This window comes from Varanus komodoensis, unplaced genomic scaffold, assembly GCF_004798865.1.
Source record: "Varanus komodoensis strain SLA01 unplaced genomic scaffold, ASM479886v1 scaffold14_1, whole genome shotgun sequence".
In the NCBI taxonomy this organism is placed as follows: Eukaryota; Metazoa; Chordata; class Lepidosauria; order Squamata; family Varanidae; genus Varanus; species Varanus komodoensis.
In genome coordinates, this window is record NW_025335438.1 from 23442585 (window position 1) to 23466542 (window position 23958).

General features: G+C 40.2%; 1 protein-coding gene across 1 annotated transcript in view; it reads left to right on the plus strand.

The window, feature by feature from the left end:
• The first annotated feature begins 1164 nt into the window (after window positions 1–1164).
• The window catches only part of CDH2 (cadherin 2), a 119663-nt gene continuing 96869 nt past the window's right edge, over window positions 1165–23958 (plus strand). Inside the window, exons 1-2 of the mRNA XM_044424386.1 lie at window positions 1165–1754; window positions 21470–21587. Of these exons, the coding sequence (XP_044280321.1) occupies window positions 1680–1754; window positions 21470–21587 (193 nt within the window). The 5' untranslated portion in view covers window positions 1165–1679. The remainder of the gene's footprint in view (window positions 1755–21469; window positions 21588–23958) is intronic.

Here is a 23958-nt window from a genome sequence, read left to right on the forward strand (position 1 = left end):
TTTGCTGTTTCTCACTCAGGCTAGAGGCTTTGATGCATGGACACAAAACAAGTTTGCTCAGTGACCTGTGGGGTGAGGGAAAATCCTTGCCAGCTCTGCAAATGACCCAGCACTGATACTTGCTGTTACTGTGCACTCAGCAACCTTCCTGATTTCCGTTATGCAGCCTGACATTTTTGGACACGCAGACTGGAGCTCTGCCCAGCGCCAAGCAAAGCTTTCTTTAAAAAAAGAAAAAAAAAGAACAGAAAAAAAGAGAGGGGAGAGTCATTTGCTGAGAAATGAAGCAGGTACTAGTAGAAGAACGCAAAGGGTCGCGGGCGGAAACAAAAGGCCCGCTAACCCAATAACCGCAGGGACAGAAACTTCCTAATTGGCTGGCTGGTCAAATTCCAGGCTCTTCGGCGATGGCGGGAGTGGAGCAAAAACAAAAGCAAGCGCTGCCGTCTAAATAGCTCCGCTTCTTTTCCCAGCAGGTGGCTCATTGAAAAGCGCCTGCAGACAATAGGGGCTGGAACAGCGTTCTCTAGCGTCGCTGGGCTTTGCTTGCTTTTGCATAGGCATTTCTCACATGAGCCAGACCTTCTCACCCCGCAAATAATAAAATCGGCCGAGCGTTCTCATACTTGCGTATTAACACCGCCTCAAGTCTCCCCGTTTTCTGCCGCGCCTCCCCCTCCCCTCCCTCGGTCCCCTCCCTGCCTAACGTCTCTCCCGTCTGCGTGCGTGTGTTCCTGTCGGGAAGCCAGACACACCCTGCCCCTGGTTCTTCCCGCGGGGTAAAGTGCCAACAATAATTCCACGGCCTCGTCTGTGCACCACTCCGGCTGCAGCAGCAGCAGCAGCAGCAAAAGCTCAGCCTTTCGCTTTGGGGTAGCTGTGGGCGGTTGCCTGGCCAGGGCAAGGGCTGAGCTGAAGCCGGTTGCTTCCCATTGGCCGTGCGGCCGGCAGGGAGAGCCGAAGAGGAGGGAGAGCCGAGGAGGAGGAGAAGCTGCCAGCAGCAGCCGAGCATAAGGAAAGGCGCATACACACACATACACGCTCGCGCGCGCACACAGAGGCACGCAGCGCGAGCGAGGCAGAGACTGCTGTGGTATTGTTATCATTGTGTACAAGCGGAGGGGACTGCCGCCGCCGCCGCCGCCGCTTACTGCTGCCGGGGGAGGCGAGGGACTCAGGGTGAGCATGCAGCAGAGGCAGAGCCGGCGTCGGAGCGGCAGTGCCAGGGCGCACTTGGCGACGCATTGAGAAAAGGGGGGGCTGCCTAAGTCGCCGGAGACCACAAGCCAGCCGCGGCAAGACTCCGCCACCGTCCAAGCAGCAGGAAGAGACATGTTCTACGGAAAAGCCCGGGAGAGCTGCTAACGCCGCTAGCCACCCTTAGCAGCGCCTTCGCCCGCTGCCATTTGTGTTTGTGTGTTTGTGTATCCGTGTGAGCGTGTATAGCTTATCCCCGGCACCCAGGACGCAAGCGGGGGAAGAGGGGTAAGAATCCAGGCTGCAGCCTGACCTAGAGTTCAGTCGCCACTTCCTCCGAGGCAAACCCCGAGGATCTTCTGCCGGCCCCTCCCGTCTTTCCCCTCTCTGGCCCGAGACGCTCCGAACCCCCCCGCCCCCGCATCCGTGGACTTTTCGCTCGCTCCCGTTTGTGCTTTCTCTCCTCCCCCCGCATCGCCTCCATGTGCCGGATAGCGAGAGCGCCGCCGCGGATCCTACCGCCGCTGCTGTTGATGGTGCTGGCGGCCCTGCAGCAGGTAAGATAAGAGCGAGGCAGAGGAGCAGCTGGGCTCGGGGCTCTTTGTTCCTGGTGATCCGCGAAGGGCGGTGGCGGGGCTAGGCGGAGGATGCGGGAGGGTGAGCGTGGCTGGCTGGGGGTGGGGTGGAGGGATCCTGCTCCTCGAGCTGCCCCACAGGCTAAGCTGGGCCTGGTTTCATTGGACTGATGGGGAATCTGCCAAGGAGGAGCAGGTTGCTAAACTGGAATTGGAGCGGTAGCAGACTCTGGAGGAGAGGGCCCGGGGGAAGCTCATCCCTCCATTGGCCAAGAGAAAAGGGGAAAGCCGGGTGTATCAATGGGTGCATGTGTTGTGGGTAGGGCTGGGAAGGAAAGAAATTCAGATCGCTGAGCATGGAAGAATAAATCGCCTTCAGTCTAGAGTTGAAGAGCTTCGGGCTGGAGCGGCTGGTTCCTCGGCTGGTGGGGAACGAGAGTTAAAGACCCTCTTTCCTAGGGCGGGGAAGAGCAGGTGGCCTCTTCGTTACTAATGATATTGCTAGAGGATGCATGTTTGCCAGGGAAAAGATCGGGGTATGGCGGAAACTTAGGACCAAGTGACCCCTGCAGTCTCCTGGGATGCGCTGGGAGTGTTAACGAGAGAAGCAAAGTTCGGCTTCAGGAAGCGGGGGAAGGGTAGAAAGGGCTGTAAATGGGATGTGATCGTTAAAACAAACCGAAGGCGACGCAGTACTTCTGAACGTGGTAGGGGTTGCGTAGGAATCATGGATCCCTATGACTTGGGATGAGCAGAACGGGACAGGAACTTGGCGCTATCTCTTCCCTGGAAGGGAGCGTGGGAAAGGAGCTGATGCCACCCACAATCTTCCCTTGGGAGGGTGGGATGGCGGCAGCTAGTGCTCTCTTCCTCCTTCCATGCAGAATACTGCTACACATGCAGATACGAGGAGAGTTGGTTGTGAAGGATAGATGTTCCCAAGGATGGTCCCAAATTACCTTGGATGGAGAAAGTTGGACTTGCCTCTGTTTTGACACACCTGCTTCCAGAATACATGGTTAGGGCAGGATTTATTCCTATCCCATTATAAAAGGTTGTACACCCCCGCCCCCGCCCACCATCTTTTCTCTTTTCCGACTCCAACTCCTTTGCCCTGTTTACTTCAGGGTCACTATGGCAGAATCCACCATGCGGTCTCTGGGCACATAGTCATGGAGTGCACGCTGAAGTATATCCTTGCATGGAGTTAGTTACTTATCGCCTCCCTTACACTTGTGCTAACTGCTCCTGTGCACCATCAGGAAGGTTTAAAAAGTTGATGTTACACATCCTTCTGAAGTCCTGCTGGTTAAAAGTCATGCAAGATTCTAATCTGTATTAGTGATTGCCGGCATGGAACCACAGGGCTGGTAGCTGTTTCGGATTAACTGGCAAGGGTGTGACTCCGGCTGCAAGTGCAGCAGTAATGTGGGTTAGAACTCCTTTGCTGCATTTAAAGCACGCAGAGTGCTGCCAACTGTACACACGAATCCTTTCTGGTACCTCTACCTGGATCAAAATATACAGTCTCAGAGATCCCTTGATTAGCAGGGTCAGACTTGCCTGGAACTCCTCCTTCCGTGACCTCGAGCCTCATAAAGAGGAGCTTGCAGAGCCTCTGCCTCGCCCCTCTGCTGTACCCGCTAATCCCTTCCCGGGAAGAATTTAATCAGCCTCCGCCTCCGCCCAGCAGCCTCGCTACTCTCCTCCCCCGCGTGGCTCTTGCTGTTCTCTGCTGTTGCTACTGCTGCAGCTAACGGGAATTTCCACCAGGGGCAAGCGGTGTCTCCTGGTTGGAAAGCCTGTCCACCTTCCTCGCCCAACAGAGGGCGTTGGGGGATGGTCATAGCAAAGAAGACTGGCAAAGTCCCCTGGGACCTGGGGCTGAGGTCTTGTCCATAAAGGCAGGCAGTGAGAGACTCTTAGGTTGGCACTATGGCTGAAACCGAGTGGGTTTGTACAACTGTGGTTGTGGCAAAGGACGAGTCTACTGTCCCTGTCATGAATGTGTTAAAGATTGAATGTTCAGGTGAGGTGAGCTGGCTCTTTCCAGCTGGCGGAGAGTGCATGGTTGCAGTGGCAGAAGGTTTGTGAGGCTTATTTATTTGCAACTTGTGATGTAGGTGTCTGCATAGGGAGCACGTGTACCTGGTGGGGACTGCGTTTGCCTAGCTTGGTTTGCAGACTCCTGGGTATGAGGCTATGTGTCAGCCTTCCCTAACCTGGTGCTCTCCAGGCATATGTGCTTGATGTCCACAAGTCCATGAGTTGTAGTCTGTGCTAGAACCCAGCAAATGGGGCAGTGGGGGGGGGGGGAGGCGGTGCAGGGCAGCATGCAGTTGGAGAAGGCTGCTGTGCGCCATTGTGGGAGTTGGATGGCCCTACTGGTAGGCCCCTGTGTATTTCTGTTGTGTTTCAGTATGTGTTGAGAAGAGGTAGATTTGGAGTGGCCCAGTGTTTAAGAGTTGTTAAACTCAGGAAGTGTCTTGGAAAGTAGTGTAGGGATTATTACTTGTTTATGTGTGGAAGGGTTATTTTGTTTTTATAGAGTTTCATGCCTTTGAGAGTAGAGGATCTTCACTTCTTGTTAAGCGAATGTAAAGTGCATGATGGAATAACATTTCTGGGGTATTATTATGAGACACTGTAGATACAGAATATAGAGTTAAGGCCGTCCCTCAGAAAGCAGAGATCAGTGGACACGTGCTGGTGAAATTTGTCCAGGGTGTAATTTCCCTGGTTTTGGGAGGTTATCAAGAATATCCTGTTGCAATAAAGAAAAGGCAGGGTAACAAATGTACTAGTTTGTGAAAATTTCTGTGGAGCAATCAATCCATGTTTGATACATGAGCGTACACATTTGAAGCTTCTCTTTGTGTAAGGAACTGGGGGCTCTTAGAATTTTCCTAAAGTGAATTACTACAGTGCAGGATAGAAGAGTGTACACGATATGGATGCTGGTGCTTTGGTCAGTTTGAAAGCTAGTTTTCTTGCTAGTGCAAAGGGCGGGCAGGAGTAAATCTCAGGACAGATGGTGCAGATCACTGTCTCTTAATGGCATTTGTGGTTGGAGTATGCCTTCTCAAAGAGATATGTGACTCTTTGTGTGCCATACTCTGAGGTGATATTTCTGGCTGGCAGTGGGACTGCCTTCGGCAGCCAGTGGTTTCCCATTTAAATCCTGGAGGGATGGATGACTGGGTTTAGGGAGGAAGCTGCAATAGCTGCAGCAGCAGTCCCTGTCCATGGTGCAGAGCTCAGCTTACTCTCTGGCTGTGAACTGGATCCCTGAAATGTAGTAAACAGAGATTTGGCTGGTTGCAGAGGTTCATTTTCTTTCTCCCTATTTCAATTCACTACATTTTTTTGCTCCTCTCTTACAGCCGCTACCCTTTTCCCTGGCTTTGATGGTTCTGAAACATTGATCCTAAACAGCTGGGGGATTTTCTCTTTGGCTTAATAGGAGGTTAGTTTGTCCTGATACGAAAATGTCCGTGTTGCACCTCCAGAGTCTTTCCTTCATGTCTTTTCTCCCTGACTGGAAGGATTGTTTTAACTCTTGGCTAAGCTTATTGTTTTCAGTGTCTATCTGCAGCTTGAGTTTAGATTGTGCTTTGTTTTTGTTTTTGTATTTTTGTTTTTACATTAGTCTTTACTTTTTTTGTAATTTCCCAACTTTTGTTCTGGTTTGAAAACATCACTTAGTAAATCTTAAAACTGGAGGTTTGTAGTAAGCTGTTATGTTACTATGTGTTTTTTTCTTCTTCTGGGACTGCTTTTAAATTAAAAGCAGAATATATAAATTATGTACAGGAGCCAGCTTTATTGCTTTTGTGTATCACTTAGTGTCAGTGGCATTCTATGGTTGGAGAATCCAATTTCCCTTCTGTTTGTGTATCCATTAAATCAGGTTAGGCGTGTTTTTAATAGAGTGTAACAAGACTGGAACTTAGGTATGAAATCAGTTTTATAAACCAGTGTCTGGAGAGCAGTCTGAATTATTTTAGGTGTTTGGTTTTTCCTTTACCTCCCTCTTCCCCCTTTTTGTGAAGACTTTTTATAAGCCAGAAATTAGCTTATAAGAAATGTAACTTTTGCATCATGTGTGTTCATATATTCAAGGAAATCATATATGAGCATGTCTACATTCACAAAGATTCCATTAATTGCATTTCTTCAAATGTTGTATTTTTTCAGTCTATGTATATTTATAAAACAGTTCTGTTAGCTTTTTATTTATAAAATAGTTAAATGTGTTTTTATTACATATTTGCTCATCATTACACAGCAAAGCAAACATATTCAATGTATGTTAGCAGAAATACAGCATTTAGGAACATGCTGAAACTCTAGTATTCAGTTCACTTTATGATTAAACACTATCTCCTGAATGATTTATTTTCAAATAAAGTTTTAAATAAAATCAATGTTTATTATGCAAAAGCCTGACACTAAGAAGGAAGAAAAAGAAATGTTAAATAAAAAGAAATATTTGAAGTAAACCTTGGAAAAGTAGAAGATTGTTTTGAAAAAACAATTTGTAGGAGCTCAGGAAAACATGGGGGGGGTGTTTCTGAGCAAAGCATCAATTAAATTAGTAACTCTAATTGGCTTAATGAATTTCTGTGTGTGACTAGGATCATAGCCTAAAACTCTGAAAAAGCAATTGAAGAATTGAAAATAGCTCAAATGACCCTGAAAAATGGATTTTAAACATAGTAAAACAACAAGAGTCATACATTTTAGTTGAAGTCAAACCTACTGTGATAGAAATGGAAGCCACACATTCTCTGCTCATTAATGCTTCCTGGGCTGGTTACACCATGTCTGAAAGTTATGTACAGGTTAATGATGTACTGTATAAATTCTAGAAAAGACCTGTGAAGGGTAGCATGCAAAGGACCCAAGCAGAACCAGTAAGAAAGAGTTGCTGCTGATGTATAGTGTATTTTTATACTATATAAAACACTCTTCCTTATAATGCGATACAGAAAGTATGTGAGATGGTTTTCATGGCTCTTTCGCCCTAATTCTGCCAGCCAATGATGTGACAGAAGGGATGGTGTGTGATGATAGCAGATCATGTGCTGTTGATTTTAAAAGGAGAAGGGGAAAAAATGGCATGGAACTACAGTTCCAAGAAACTTTGGTAGGTTAATATAGGAATGCTTGGGAAAACTTCTGCTTTCTCTGCCCATTATGATTTCATTCTGGAGGCATCTAAGATTTTAATGTTCTGTCTCACATGTTTAATGAAATTAGTTCTCTACTGTATTCCAGATGTATAAACTTTAAAATATTTAGGTTTTCTTGGTTTCTTTTCAGATACGTTATTTCACCTGTTTGAAAAATGCTTCAGATTTTGCTTTTGAATAATTAAGAATGTACATGAGTTAAATATATTGGGAAACAATTGAGATGTTAGGATTCTAGGGTCTTTTGATAATAAATTTAATGAAATCATTCAGATTCAATAAAGACGCAAACTACTATTGATGTTTCTGTTAATGATGTCTGCATTTTCTGGGGGAATACAGAATTGTCCCCTTTTAAGGGTTTTTTTATTTTCATGTTAGCAGATAGAATTCACATATCTTCGAGGCAAGTTAGAAAGTGACTGTAGAATAACATTAGTTGACAAAATGCACTTTGCTTACCTACTTTATCTGGTTCAGAGTCAAGATGATGTGCCTTTAGATGTTGCATATTTTAACATTTTATAAAGCATTTCAATATAGTACATACCAGAGTTACAAGTTTATCTTTATGCCATATTTATATTTGGATATTTATATTGATATTATTTTACATTCTTAATTGATATGGTGCCAAACTGAACTGCAGTTCAGTATTTGCAATTCAGTTTTAAGCTGACAATAGAATGATGATCTTGAGGAACCTGGGCCTAGCTTCTGGTCAAAACTTATTTCCTAAGCAAGTTTCAAGATCATTACTCCTGTTTCTGTGCCTCACTGGGTTGGACTAATGCTCTGATGGGAGTGTCCACTCAGTTCAGTCCTGCTCATGTTCCTTCTGGAAGAAGGAGGAGTTAGGCCATTTTTGCCAATTTACTCTTCTCTAAATAACTCCTTGTACATCCCCTTCTAAATATGTTCCATATGCTTGAGAAATGCACTGGAATACTGGGAAATGAAACGGAACTGCAAAGGGAAAGGGAGGGAAATGGGAAATTGGACCCCCTTCCCCAAACTCCAGCAGAAGCCTCCACTGGGTTAAGATTCTCTTTTGGATCAGATTCAGAATCCTTTACCATGGATTCCTTTTCCCAAAACAAAATGAAAGTCATTTATATGTAGGGAACATTGCCTGTCCCACCCAATAGTTTCACCCAGATTTCCACTGGTGTAAAAAGTTTTTCTGCATTTATTCCTGTTGCTTTTATCTTATGCTGCTGTGACCACTTCATTAGTGGTCTTCAGCTGGTATATTGGGACCCTCTCATGCTTGGAATGCAATAGAAAGCTTGTAGTAATATGAGTAGATGCCAGGTTTTGTATTAAGATGTTTATAGAAAAAGGGTCAGCCTCACAGAACACTTTCATATTAGAAAGTGAACATTCGGATACTAATTACTGTAGAAACCTATTGTGTAAGCCATAAAAATAGCATGAGGAAATTCACTAAAGCTATTTTTATTAAGTGAAGCTGACCACTTAATGAGTGACTCATGCTTTGCTTTTTTAAAAATCTTGTGATAATTTTGCCTATTCCTCATTTACGAAATTAATTGCCCACACACATAACTTCCGTTTTTAAGTTCCTTAAAATGAAAAATAGATCAGAATTTCTATACTTTTGTATCTCTGATTTTTGGAAATATAATTGAAACAAAGACTAAATAATCCAGAGTCTTGTGGCACTTTAAGGCTAACATGTTTATTGTGGTAGAAACCTTTTGTAAACTAAAACATGCCTCATCAGATGCATGAAGTTTACCCTTATTTCACTACTATAAATATATAAACAAAACAAAATATTGGTTTGAATCCAGATTGACTTAGTTGAATTTAGGTTCATTTGGGAACAGTGGGGCAAATTAGTAATGACTTGAGTCCAGTGACATAAGTTCAAATGGGATGCAAACGCAGCTTACTTAGTCTGGTTTGGCTAGATCCAAGCCAATGCAAACAGTGGAAGAAAATGGCCATGTAATGCAGGAGGTACAATTTGTGATATTTCTATGCAAAATTTATATATAAAAGGTCAGTACAGTGGCTATTTCAAACCATAGCAATTTCCAGTAGGGCCATCTTCTAGCTTTGTTGTTTTAATAGCTGTTGTGGAACAGAAATAATGGATCTTTATTAGGCAGTAAACAAATATCAGCAAAATTACTGGTAAACACTTGTACAGCAAATTTACATTGAAATTTGCCTTAAAAATAATGTGACTTTTAGGACTGAAGCAGGATGTGCAGGAAGACTGACACACCATTTTTAATATCACATTTCTGTAAGGACATTGTTTATGGATTATAGCATATATCTAATTAGAGGATGGGCAGATGAATGAACCCTCCCTCTCTCCAACATGCCAAAATTTCCAATATGATACATGCCATCCCCTGCCAAAAATGCTCTAAACAAGTATTTGTCTGGAATTAGCACCTGTATAGTAATGGACTGTTGTAGAATCCTGCATTTGGCGCACAGCTTATTCTCTCTTTCAGTTGTTCAGTGTTGCTGATACTCTAATGAAATGTAACAGGAAACAAAAGGTATTCAGGAAGACAGAACAGTTAAAAGGGAGTAGTCAAAAATGCCATGTTAAATCTGTTACCTTGTCTTAAAAAATGAAATAAAATAATATGTGTGTGTGTGTGTGTATAAATGTACTGTTCCTGTGCATAAACTACAATAAGGTTTGCAGTCTAATTTTTGTTTGAACCAAATTACTGGTCTCCTACCCTTGCATGAAACATAACTGCATATCTTCTGACATGCAACAGTTTAGAAAAAGAGAGAGAATGGTGAATTTTCAAAAATCCCATGCAAGCAATACCTTTTTTAGGACCACCCATAGGAACATAGGAAGCTGCCTTGTACTAAACTAGACTTTTGTTCCATTCAGCCCTATACTGGCACTACAAGCCACCAAGGACGTTGCAGGGTTTCTTTCTGAGCCCTGCTGGAGATCCTGGAATTCAACCTGGGATCTTCAGTATGCAAAACAAGTGGTATACCACATGAAAATCATGATCAGACTTTCAAGATAACCAAAAAATGAAACAAACTTTTGGAATTAAATAGCTGTGACTTTTTGAATATTTTGAGGAATAGAATGTGTTGTTCCTCCAATGCTTTGAAGCTGTTCTGTTTCCTGAAATTCTTGGCTGTGCCACTTAAAAAGCTCCTCTGTGAAGATAAAAGGAGTATTTAGGGCCTTCTTCCCTATGTTACCTTTCAGGAATGTGTTGTTAATTGTTTTGCTTTATTTTATGTAATGCTGGATGAAGAAACTAATCTTGCATAGTGGAATTTGAAGTTTAACAGTGCAATACGAGGTGGGGGTCAAAGGGAAGTGAAGTGGCAGATTGTCTCAAAGCCTGTACCATGCCTTATTGGGCTTTTTTGCCATTAGTGGTGTGGGTTTTATTTCTCCTATTTGCTGCAACAGAAGGGAAAAAAATCTTAATTTTCAGGTTGACATGGGTGAGGAGCACCTAAAGGCAGGGAGGGTTTGGATCTGGAAGTTCCATCAGTCTTCCAGAATATCTCATTTTAGGATCTTCCATTGGCTGCAGACCTCTCTGGTGACATCCATAGTGCCATTCTGCAGTAGATTAACCCAGCCTCCACTGGCAGAATGTAGGAGAGGTGCCTCCATCCAATCCTTATCCACTCTAGCAAGCTACATGTGAATTAGGATTGCTTTGTCTGTTCTGGAAATTCTTACTCATGGATACCACTAACCTCCAGTGGGCTTTTTATAATTATAACTTAAGTATGCTCAACTGCATTAGCAAAACTGGACTCTGCCAATGTTGTTGTCAAATGAAATAAGAAGTAACACACACTTTTGAAAAGGTGACCAATCAGTTTAACTGAGTTTTTTTCCCTGATTTGATCTTCTCTGTATCTTTAAAGATATGTTTTGACAAACCTCACTATTTAAAACTGTCTGGCCTTATCCACATCACATTTATGCTGATGGATGCCTACACTGACAAGACTTTTGAGGCATTAGGAAAAACAACTGCTTTTAATTTTGTTTCAAAAATTCATTATTTAAAATTGCAGTATTCCATATTTGATTTGATGAGGATAAGAGTAATAAGATACTTTGCATACCTACAGTTTCATAAAGATTTATTTTCTTCTTTAAGCACTTAGTATAAAAGTTAGTGCTACCATAGAAGTTCAACTCCACCTATTTAAATCAGTAATTTTAGTACCTTAATACTCAATTGCGACTCTAATAATATATTTTAATCTTTTTGGAAACATGAAACAAAAGTTACTTTATTGACCCTTATGTCTCTTTATAATGCATAATTAGATATAGTAAGAATACTTCTGATTAGCTTCTAAACCTGGTCCTGATTGGTAATTGGCTGATACAAAGGAAGCAACATGAAAAAGACAGGTGATGATGCTAATAATTTAGGAGAGCAGCATACCATCACATGCAAGCAAGGAGTGCTTGTCAAAGCATCTTGCAGAGAGAGATCATAGTTTACCTCACTAAGCAGAGGTACAGTGGTGCAGTGCTCCTTAGAATGCATGCCAAGAATCTCATGTTTCGTTGTGCTCCCTTCACCCAAAAGATAGAATACCAATGAAGTCTTCTCCTTGACATCCATGTGGAGAGAAGTGTGTTTTCCTGGCAAATTTTCTTACGTGCTTTCTGAAATTGAAGTTTTAATTGTCTCTAACAGTCTGCATCATGAGGTTAACTTGGTTCACTGAGACCAGTGAATATGTCCATTGGCAGCAGCTTGATTAAATTATGTGCTCAAGGTCTGCTTCAAGTGTGGGGGATGTTTTTTTGCTTTAGAGAGCAGAATACTTGACATTATTTTGCAGATCTGCTCTCAAGACCCTGTGACCACAAGAGAAAGTGCTTTTGTGATTCCTTTTTCCTGTCCCAAATCTATTTTTCATTTCTGTAGAACTGAGAACTCTTTTAAGGGCCCTACTCTTGATGGTTTGTTTATAAAGTGTCTGCAATTTCTGAGGTATAGAAATTAGATATAATAGGTCCTGCCAACAGGCATGTAACCCAAGATACAAACAGAGCTAAGTCCTTTCAACTTCAAAAATGGTTACTACACGAACGTGTTAGATTGATTATATTTTGTTCCAACATAGCTCATTGGAGGTTGTTTTAATACTCTTCTTGCCTCATTGATCATATACAAATACACAATTGTCAATTTGTAGGTGAAGTTCAAGCTTTGATCTTCCCAACAGGCTAAGCCACTGAAAACTAAGGAATGAGAAGTTTTTTCAAGTAATAGAGTGGTTAAGTAACATGGGTCTTCTAACAGTCTCATAAGTATTTTACAATAAATTACAAGTGTTGTAGCATTGTGGGTTATTATGATGATTATGTAAAGCGGAATAATATGTTGCCTCCTCCCCGACTTTACAATTCTTTTGAAAAAAATATCTTCAAGCATTTTTTACCTGTCTACATTTTTAATATTCTATTTGCTGCTGACCCTGAACAACCTGAAAGATGTAATGATTAAGATACAATTTAGCTGTACACTCAGCAAAGCCTGATACACTGGAGAGATAAATGGAGTCCTAATGTACATAATGTGGAATGAACCAGCAGAAGCATGAACAATCAGATCAGAAGGCAGAAGACACCTAAATAGCCTTGACTGCATATGAGATTTATCTCCCAGGAGATAATCATTGCAAGCAGTATCAGGGAGAGTTCACTGATTCCCTGTCTCTACCCTGATTGAGCATTGCATTTACTTGGTTACTCTTCTGCAGTGCCGCATTCATATCTCTTTATAGAACTACAGGTAAGAGTCAAAGAACAGATACCTTGCATTCAGAAGATCCCATGTTTGACTCCCAACATCTCCAGGTAGGGCTAGGAAAATATACTGCTTGAAAAATGTTGAGCTGCTGTCAGTCAATTTTGACAGTGCTGAGGTAGATAGATCAATGCATCTGACTTAGTATATGACTGGATTCCTGGTATAATCTGGGAAATTATGCAATACTATGAAAGTACTATGGGGTTCCCTTCTGTATCTTTGGTCTTGAAGCTAGAAAGCCAATAGGAATCCAGGATACTTTGGTTGTCCTGGTCTGTGTATCTGCTTCCTTTTCATCTCTGATGGAGGAGAGAGAACTCACAGAAGCATTAATTAGATTAGAATCTAAAATTTAGGATTGGCAATATCTTTAGTAGGCTCAAGCAAAATATCACAAAACTTTATACAAGTTTTTCATTGATCCAGAATGCTTCCTCAGGCTAGGTGCAAATACCAGATGATGATGGCGACAATGATGACGATGATGATGATACTAGGGTGGACGAAGAACTAAATCAGCATTCCCTAGGCTGGTTGCTGTGTATCTCCCTGTTAACCTGAAAGTGAAGGAAAGGGAGAATACAGTAGGGTAGTGCTTAAGGAAAAAAGTAGCAAAAAAGTGTGATTTCACACTTACATATGAATATTATATGGGAGGAAATTGACTGGATGACCTTGTGTACCTGCTTAGTCTGCTGTCCAGGTGCTAACAATTGTGGGAGAACATCAAGGCTCCTTGTGTGCTTCCCCAGTGCCCTTTGACTTTACAGCAGACTTAAGATTTTAAAAGAAAGGCACCTTTAGAGAACTGTGTTCTACCAGCTAACCAGAATATCTCAGTTTATCTCAGCCTAGCTCAGTGACCACTAAGAAACATTTCTTGACTCTTTCTCCTACCTAGCTAGGATTTATTTTACAGAGATGAACAGCAGTTCTGTAATATTGAAAATGGAAATAAGAAGGCCTCTAATGTCAACAAGATTGATAAAAATAAGATTTTTTAAAATTAAAAAATCAAGAGACTTAGAACTATAGGCCTGTATTGCTATGATGTTTTGAATCTTAATTCCTATAAAATGCTGGCATTTTTGAATTATTTTGAGTGAAAAAGAACAATGCCCTTGAACTAGGCAAAACCAGTTTGTGACTAGATGTGGAACTGGGTTTATTTTTCTTAGGACTTTGGTACATGATACGTTTATTGTGCACTATTGCTCAGTGACGGAAGGTCTTTTTCCTTTTCTTGAGCAAGGAAAATGTGGTATTCAATTTTAAATCATGACAAACTGGAAAAGAGGAAGCTCTTCTATACTGCAGTGATACCACCTTGCGGTTGGTTAATAGAATCTATAGAAAGGCATTTTTCTTCCGTGTCAAAAATGGAAGAGGTCTCCATACAGCAGAGGCTTAAGTCCTTCATGCAGAGAAGCTGTTAACTCTGTTAAAAAGGCACATCAACTTGTGAGTAGCACACCAGTTGTGGAATGAGCTTCTCTGAAAGGCTTCCGTAGTGCCTACATTGTCTTTCTGATGCCAAGTGAAGACCTTTTCATTTCCCCAGGCAGAGTCTTCCAGTTTATACGAATTAAAATCTGTTACTGTATTTTAAATGTTTGCAGTGATGCTAGGATTTATTTTGGCTTTTATTTTTGTTTGAAATGTAGTTTTGAACTTTTAAACTTTTCTATTGTATCACATTGTGTTTTATAGTTTTAAGTATTATGAACAGTGGTGTTGGTTTTCTGGAAAAACTAGAACTTGAAAATTTTCCAATGTTCAAATTAAAGTTTACTTAGGGAAAATTAAATTGACCACCCAATATAATGTAAAAGTTATATTCAAACACCTTAATGACCTTATTTATTGGAATATTTTAAACATGTAGAGGCAATAGTATATGCTTCTTTATGATGTTTTTTGTTTGTTCCATGTTTCATCTGAAAGAACACAGTTTTATTAAGATATATAGCCCCAAATAATCTGATATATCTTATTTTCTTTTTCTGAAGAAACTGTAGCACCTTCAGCTTAATAATTTCCTGCATTGCTTTTTGTTTCCACTTCAAGTTGAGAAAAATCTGATTCAGAACAACTAGTTGAAACATTCTACTGCATTAAAAGACAAATATGAGTATGGAAAACTTGGGCAAAAGACAGCCATTGAACTTCCCTTTTGCTTGTGGGATTCCATGGGCCACTGCATGAACAGAACGCTGTACTGGATGAATCCTTGGTCCGACCCAGCACAGCTCTTCTAGTGTTCTTATATTCAAAAGTGAAAAGTAAGGTTGCTTACCTGTTACTGATGTTCGTTGAGTGTTCATCTGTGCATTCACACATACGGGCTTTGTGTCTGCCCACAGCCTGTTGTCGGGACCATTTTCCTAGCTAAGCTCATTTGGTGGGAACCCTGCCCCCACTCCCCTTGGTATATATAGGAGCGGTTCCTGCCACTTTCCCCAATTCCCAGACCTTACTTGCATTGTGCACAGGAAGGAGTTGTCATACTTTCTTGTTCAAATCCCCATGAGCAACTGGGCCCTTGGTTTTGCCATGTTTGCCATGTTTATAGGACATAAATGCCTAGAGTAATTTCTAGGCATTTATGTCCTATATTTTAACCCAACTAACATAACTGATTACAGTACAACAGCCCAGACTGCTATGGATATGCCTTGCTTAGCAAGTTTTTTCCTGGGTTAATAAAACTATATTTTGTATTATATTTGAATTAGAAAACTGTGGTTTGAGTGAGTCCTCCAGATCAGAATTGTAAGCTAGGATCAAGCCATGGGTTGAAATAGTAATTGGGGAGGCTTGCTGAAATCATCTTTTAGTGCTTCAGATTAACCCCAGATTTGGGTTTTACTAAATCAGAAAGTAAAGTAGTAATCCATGTGCGTAAGAAAAGAGGGAATGGCCATGGTGGAAAAGAGATGCTGATGCTGAACTTCTATAATTCTTGTAACTGAAGTGCTATGGGCAGTGTACAACAAAATATAAAAACAATTATATTAAATGTGTGGCTGAATATTTGTGTGTTAATCAAGTTATTTATAGCTTGCTTTTAAAAAATAGATGTCCCACAGTTAGGTTACAGTGAAGAGGATTAGAGAATTTGATTATTTTGGCAAAGTATCCCTTCAGACTTGAAATGCTTTGGGTGTCTGCTGTGGCCTTGAAACATGCACTGTTTGTTGACTGTCTGTTAAAACAACACAGCAAATTGGCAAACTGATACAGTTAAAAACAAGTATAGCATAGCTCCCTTTATGCCCTGCTCATGTAAAGATCACATGAGGGCAGGGACTTCTTGTCTCCTGCGCAGTTTTAGACCTGCTCCCTGGTCCCAGTTATGAGCTAATGTGGTCACCTGAAGAAAAAGAATGTGATTAGACAGCTTGTGATGCCAGTACTTCCTACCACTCATGCGATCCTCTGCACATTTAGTAATGTGTGTAGGTGGCTGATGTGTGACTGAGTCAGCACATTGGTGTTGAACAAAACCGTAATTCTCTTTATGTTTTCTTCCCTAAATACTGGAACTATTAGGGAAGCATATAGATATCTGCTTATTGACTGTACTTCTACCTGACTCCATTTGGGCTGGCCTGTGACTGTTGTTAAGCATTCTTTAGTTTAAATTTGGCTCTGACTGAATACATTAATGCTTTGTATTCACTGATTTCCTTTGAAATGATTTTCACAGGTGCATACATGTAAAATATTAGCTCTGGTTCATGGATTTTTCTGCCAACATATTACAAGAACAATTCTGTTTGCTGAGAAAATTCATATGCATTTATCAATTAAAAGCTATGGGAATTCTTTGTTGAATTACTTTATTTCTCTGTTATGATTCTGATAACCATTAAGTCTTCTTTAGCAAGGATATATACTGCATACGTCTCTGGACAGAAATAAATCTTAGGGATTGATAAAGAAATCTGTTTGAGAACATAGCCAAATTGGCTTTGTGCAAGTTGGCATTTTCCCTCCACAAACGTTCTAAATATCCACCTGGTTGACCACCTCCATAGCTAATGGTAACTGGGAATTACTTTTTATGAAAAGTGAAAAAGCCCTCAGGTTTACAGAAATCACACAAGTCTATATCTATCCTACATAACACTGTCAGCTTGGGCATGTTAAGATGTTTTTCACAGTCTAGAATGAGTGGTGCAGCATTGGTATTGTCCTTAAACTTTCATCACTGTGCAATAGGATTATGTTGCAGTTTGTATTACAAGGCCCATTCATATGCTGTTTAGGTGGACTACATTTTTAGCTGCTTAATTAGTCGTTTAGTTACGTTACTGACACCAGCATTTTATTCATCTCATAGACAATAAGGCATGAGATCAACCAAGCCTATCAAGCTGAATTCTGACAGATTTTTCCTGGGTCTCATATCATTTTTCCTAGTACTCATTATCAAAGAATGTGAGGCTGTATAGAACATTTTTAGATATCAGGGCCAGTTTACATCTTAATAGTTGCCATATGGCGGCCACTTGACCTGCTCCATAATATGAGTATCATTACTTGATGTCTCTGTGTAACAGTTCATCACCCAGGTCAGATAACTCACATACCATTACACATGTCTGACAAGAGAAGATTCTGGTGAAAGCCACATGGTTTGCCAAAGCAGACATGGAAGACTGATCATGTGATGAATCTTGTCATGTTTAAAATGGCCTCTCCATGAGAGTTGCAATGTGTGCATTGGCAGGGATTCTTTTGTGGATGGAAGAACCACAATTGGTTTGCTTTGCCTCTGGAAAAAAAAGTCAAAGCATCACACTGCAGCCCTAGCCCCAGTCCCAGTCCCAGCAAGATAATCCCATTGTCTTGCAGTGGATTGGGGAGAAGCTCTCATAGGGGTGGTGGTGGCTCATGGCTGTATGACTGAAAAGCCCTGGTTTAGACCTTTTTGTATAGATTTGCCAGGCCAATGCCCAACAGATTTGTGAAATGGTGGACTAAGCTTAGATCGTATAATTAGCAGAGATTAGCGGAGCCTCACAGATCTCTTGTTGGCATACCGGAAAGGACATTTATATCAACAATTGCTTTGAGTGGTTCTAGGAGAAAACCTTCATTACTTTATAGTCTTGAGAGAGGCCTGTGAATTGCTCTCATATTTCTGTCTCCTCCTGAACTCACCTGCCCTAGACAGAAGGAGCAGTGCTGTAATAATTACTGTAATACTGTAATAATAAAAAGTTTGCCTTTTATATGACGATTTAAATGTTTAATGTTACATTGTTTGCTGTGACATGAAATGGGGAGGGGGTTTGGGCAGGAGAGGTATGGCAATGGAGTTTAATACTCTTAGACTGAACTTGAAATGACCCAGATTGTGTTGCCGCTCAAATGCAGTTTTATTTAATTTCAAATGCTAAACATGAAAGGATAAAACATTGTCAGAGTTTGAATCTTGGATTCCTCTCATGTGTTTATGACTAAAGAATCTTTACAATAGGCTGATTTTGGGAACAGAGTCCTCTCTTTTGTTTCTAAGAAAAATTGAGAGGTTGCAAATTAAAGCATAAAGAAGCCTCTTCATTCATGTCTCCAACTCTTTGTTTCATTCGGCATTGTTCCAATTTATAAGGGTTGTTTAGCAGATATAACATGCTGGAAAAGGCTGACTGATTCCCATGCACATCAGTGCAGCCTTGTTATAATCCTGTTATCTTTTCAGCTGCCCACCCAGGATTTATTTGTTGTATTGGGTTTGCTTATAAAATTATGAACTCTGACAACATTTGGGGAAGAAGAACTCCCTTTCCATCAAATTCTGGGAGTTAGGAATTGGTTTTAATGTATATTATGGAACAATCACTTATAATTTAGAAATTTGCAATTTACATTTTGTTTGGACCTACAGTTTGTCTGTAGGATGGGCAGGAACCTAAAATGATTGTAGTCAACTCTTATGTCCAGTCTACTGTTAATAGGATGCCAATATATTTGTATAACAACAGGTATTTAGAAGTGTTTACCTCAATGAAAATGATGTTTTACAAGTGCAGCTGATGAATAGCAGCTGCTTTTTATACTTTAGGGGACTTCTCTTTAGAGGAATTTGTGTGTATGTGATTTTTAAGTGATGCATATGCTTTCTCCAAACAGATAAAGGATTTGTGAGGTGCAAAATCTACAAGTCAGCCTATTTTTTTACACTAGTCATATATATTTGTTATTTAACCTTGCTCTCTAGTTTGTACTAGATTTACTGTTGAATTTCACTGTACTATATTTTAATTGGTAGCATTGCTTCTTAACTGCATATTTTGCATTTAAATATATAACTTCTCTTAAATTTAAGAAACTCTCCAGTTGCAAAGATAGTCTTGTTATACTATTTAAGATCGGGATGAGCAGTTTCCAGGAGTAAGGGGCACTCTCTTCCCAGAACCAACCAGGATACCCTTGCTACATTTATGCAATCTTGCCAATGACTGCACTTCCACTGATGCCAGAATTACTCTTGAGGTCTGTCATTTGTTCCCTGGTTTTCTTACATATATTTTTGGTACCTGAAAAATATACATTTGGGGTTGCAATATTTTATTACGTTTTTGCCACTCTGTGGACAGTCTTTATATACACACATAATTCTATCCAGGTGCACACATATGACTATCCAATGTGAATTCTGACAAGATTCCTTTAAGTTGTTTAATGCACAATTCTAAGGTTTAGGGCAGAAATAACAATAAGACGAGGCAGGGACCTAGCAGCACAAGCACTGAAATGTAGGAGAGGGCAAAGGCCAAAGGAGTAAGTGCACCAAAGGAAGGGCAGTATCTCCCCTTAGTGATGTGGTTCTCTTAGTTAAGTGTTGAATTAATGCTTCTCAGTCTTTTCTACCTTCTCAACACTTCCCTGACTCTCAGACTACTCCAGGGAAGGGAGATACTAACTCCCCCTGCCACCTTTTTGCTGGTTGTTTACAGAACAGTTATTACTGAGGTTACTGCAGTTCCCTGACAGTTAAGGAAGAAAGAAAGAGGTGTATACAAATTAAATGACTGGGAAGTAAATAGGCATTTCCGTATCTACATTGGGTGTGCAATCGCTGTTTGTGATAAACAGATTTCCATTCCACTTACTTCCCAGCCATTAAATTTGTGCATATTTATGCACCTTTAAAAAAGAACCGTCAAGGAATCACAGTTAGTGCAACAGTGAATGCCCAGGAAAGCTTCTATAAAAAATTTGGGGTGAATTAAATCTTTCCTATCAAGAACAGCTGACTTGCAAAAGTGTTGGGAAAAAAAGAGGGAAGATACTAAAATGCTTACATTGCTAAGGGAGAGACCCCATGCTTTACCTCCACCTTCTTTTGCCCATTTCTCCTCCCTTTTTGCTATTTTTTTCCCCTTCAAATGACAACTTTCAAATTGTCCACTGGCAACTGTGTGCAAACTAGTCAACATGCAATCTTGCCTTGTCATTCCATTCTCAGTTCCACTTCCCTGCTTCCTTTGACAACTGAAACTTATAAGGAAATTGACCAGGCAAGACTACATATATTGGGCAGCAGTAAAAGCACTTTTACTGTGCTTTCACAAATACTGTGCATTTGTGAAAGACTGACAAATAAATAAATATGGACACAGTGGCACAAAATGCAGGTGCAAAAATTAAAAAACACAAACCCAGTCATGTTTTTTGCTGTTGGTCTGTTTTGAGGCTCTGGGAGAAAAAACCCCAGCAGCATCATGGGGTAGAGATCAGAGTAGGGAGGGAGAGGCAAGATGATTCCGCCATGACGGACACTGGGATAAAACTTGTCTGGAGGACTGAGGAGGAAGGCGTGGGAGAACAGCCATGGGAAGCCCAGTCATTGTCAGCCCAGTCAATGTCATTGTCATTGTGGGTTGCTCAGGGAATGGCATACTTTCAGGGTGGCTTAGGGTGACATGTGAACATGCTGTATGCCTTTTGATCCTGACTTCAGTTGGTGAATTTCAGTAAACAAAGTAGATCCTGCAAACCTAAATTCTGCTAACCCCTGACTTAAGTTGAGAATAAGATGATTTAAGACTTTGTTGCTGTTTAAAAGGTTCTTAATCACAATTGTCTCCTAATAGTGAACATTTAAAGTATTTAAATATAAGGGATTAAAATTAAGTTTTGTGTGTGTTGATCCTCAATGACTTCTTATAGCAAATATCACTGTGTTAGAAACACTTGTGGATAGGTATATACTGGAGATGCATATTTCTCTTCTTATCCATGAGCCAGATACATAGTTAAGTAGGCAGTCCCTGAGATCTGTTGATAAGTTTAGTGAACAGGCCTTTGAATCAGTATGTATCATACCCATATCTAACACATTTTCTTTAAGGTTTATTTTTGTTTGAAGGAATGTATTTATTTTGTTTCATGATTTTACTTTAGTCAAAATGACTGTTTTAGTTGAAACATTCAGTTGTTTAAAGACTCAAGATTGTGGTCTTACTAGACAAGTGGGATTTGTTCCTTCCATTCCAGTTATCAAAAAGATTAACCCTTTGCCCCCAGAATTCTAATTGCAGCCTTTTAGAAACAAAGAACTTCTTTGTACAAGATAGTAGTAAAATCTGGGTTTATGCCAAGTGAAATGTTTCTCAGATGAATGGGGTTGCAAGTATTACATAAATTCTGTCTTGCATTTCAGGCACCTATAAAGGCAACTTGTGAAGAAGGCAATACATTATGCAAGACTGGATTTCCTGAAGACGTTTACAGTGCAGTCATCTCCAGGGGAGTACACGAAGGGCAACCTCTTCTGAATGGTATTTGTGCAAATGATCTTTAGTTTCCTATTATATTCTTAACATAATTTAATGTCACTCTTTTAATTTTTTAAATAGCATGAGAACACTCTTTTACTTCCTTATATTGCACAATTTCCCCTTTATGATACACTTTCGGGATGGAGGAATTGGTAAGATTAGAAATTACCATAAGCACAATGTATGAACTTTGGCAATGACATAATTTTGTATTTTTTGAGTTTCTGGATGGTATTTCCATACTTCTGTTTTTTGTGCTTTTCAGCACAGAAGTCAGCGTGATATAAGTTGATGATAAGATTTCTCAGTTGATAGGCTACCCCACTTGATAAGGACCTTATATTTATAGTTACTTTAAAAAAGGACTCTTAACACTGGAACTACTTCAGTATCAGGAAAATGTTGTATTTTTCTATGAGTTCTACTACTATATCAATAGTAGTCATGACAGAGGTTGCATCCATAAAAGGTTAAAATAGCATGTCTTTTCTTTCTCCTCTGCCCATCCCTCTGTAAGGCTTTGCTTTTTGTGCATATGTGTGTATCTTTTTTTTTTCAGTGCTACAATTGTCTACCACTACTACATAAAGAGGTAAATCCTGCTTTTGGATTTTGAAGCATACATTCAAGAAAGACACAAATGCCATTTCTTCCCTTTCTTTCCCTTCCCTCCCCTTTCCAATGGAAACCTGAGTCTATTTCTTCATGTCTTGTTTTGTTTTCTGACATTTTTAATAGGCAGGAAAAGTATCAACAGAGTAATATTACAATTACTAAGCTGTAATACAATTTACAATAACTGTTAGAGAAACAGGGAAATGAGTGCTCTTTTTGAATTTCCTCTGCACTTTTTTCAAAATGGCATAGTGGCCAGGGTGAGAAGCACATGATCTTGCAGCAGTCCATATAGCTTCCATCTAGAATGCTGGTGGAGGTGGTAAAAATCTCCGCTAACAGAAAGATCTTCTGTTCACAGGACAGATAGAAATAAGACTGGGATCTTATTTATATCTGTCCTGTGAGAAACATACAGTGAAGTATATTTGCAAATAATTTGCTGCTAAACAAATTTCCATATAGACATTTATGTTTAGGTGCAATTTTGTCAGTAGAAGGCTTCAGAGGAAGAAAAACATACTAATTTTGTTGTTTATAAGCTGTGAATATCATATAAATTACTTTGTAACTAATTTAAAAATTATAGAGCTGATCAAAAAGATTAGTTTCAATGAGTTTCAAATTTATTTTAAATAAAACTAATTTGATTCCATCCATTATTTCTCCCTCATATAAATATGGCTGCATAAATCAAAAAAGTATTATAAATGAAAAAGATTTTTTAAAATGAAGCTGCAAATCAAATTTATTCTTGAAACAAAAGCTGTTCTCTGTATTTAACATTTTCTTTTCAGCAGTATCTTCTTGTAATTATATTTTTACAGTCCTGCATAGTGTTTTCATAACAATAATTGAATCTCAAATGGAAGATTAATTTATTGGGTTTAGTTTATTAAAATCCTGACTTAATAATGTATTCCTGTGTTCACTTTAAAGCAAGTGGATATAGTTAATGCATTATGTTGAATCCATGGTTATATTCCACCAGTAGTGATGAAATGATTGGCAGAATTGATTTCCTTGTACCCCTGTGTGTTCCTCAGATCTGTTGTAAAGAGCAGGAGCACCCTGAGGAACGGTGCATACAAGTCTGATGGAAGTGGGCTTCTTCATTCCCTTCTCACCATGGCAGCCCCTGAAAATGCTACACAAAGGGTTGATGACCTTCCAAAATGGAGTGGTCTGTCACACAGGGGACTGAGGGAGAATGGGAAGTCCCTGAACTTAGATCAAGGCATCTTCCAGAAGCAAAGCTCAGGTTCATGAACTGCCTCATCCCTCCCTACATGGCCATGAATATTTTAAAATATTTTACTCCTAATTTAGATTGTTGTCATATCATCTGAACAATGGCAAAGACAGAATCTAATAGGAGGCTTATGACCCCACTAATTCTTTTCTGTCTTACTGTTTCTATTGAGCAAGAACTCAGTCCAGCCAATTCCATTACACAAATGGATCCACCATTTTGAAAGTTGAAAGAGCAGAAACAGTTGTTTCTGGAAGGAGATGAGATTGGCATAGTTCTGCAAGTTCTGCTGATCTGCCTGCTTTGAAAAGTGCTCATTTTGAGTTGCCTCAAAAGCATTAGGTCACCATTGTGTGTTCATTGGGGGATACGTATGCAGTGGAATTGGTAGGCTTAAGAGAATTGGCAGTTGTAAAAGCATCTGTTAGATTCTGACCAAATTGTAGCTAATCTTAACCACACTGAAACAAATCAACTTCAAAACATAGGTTACCAAACTAGCTT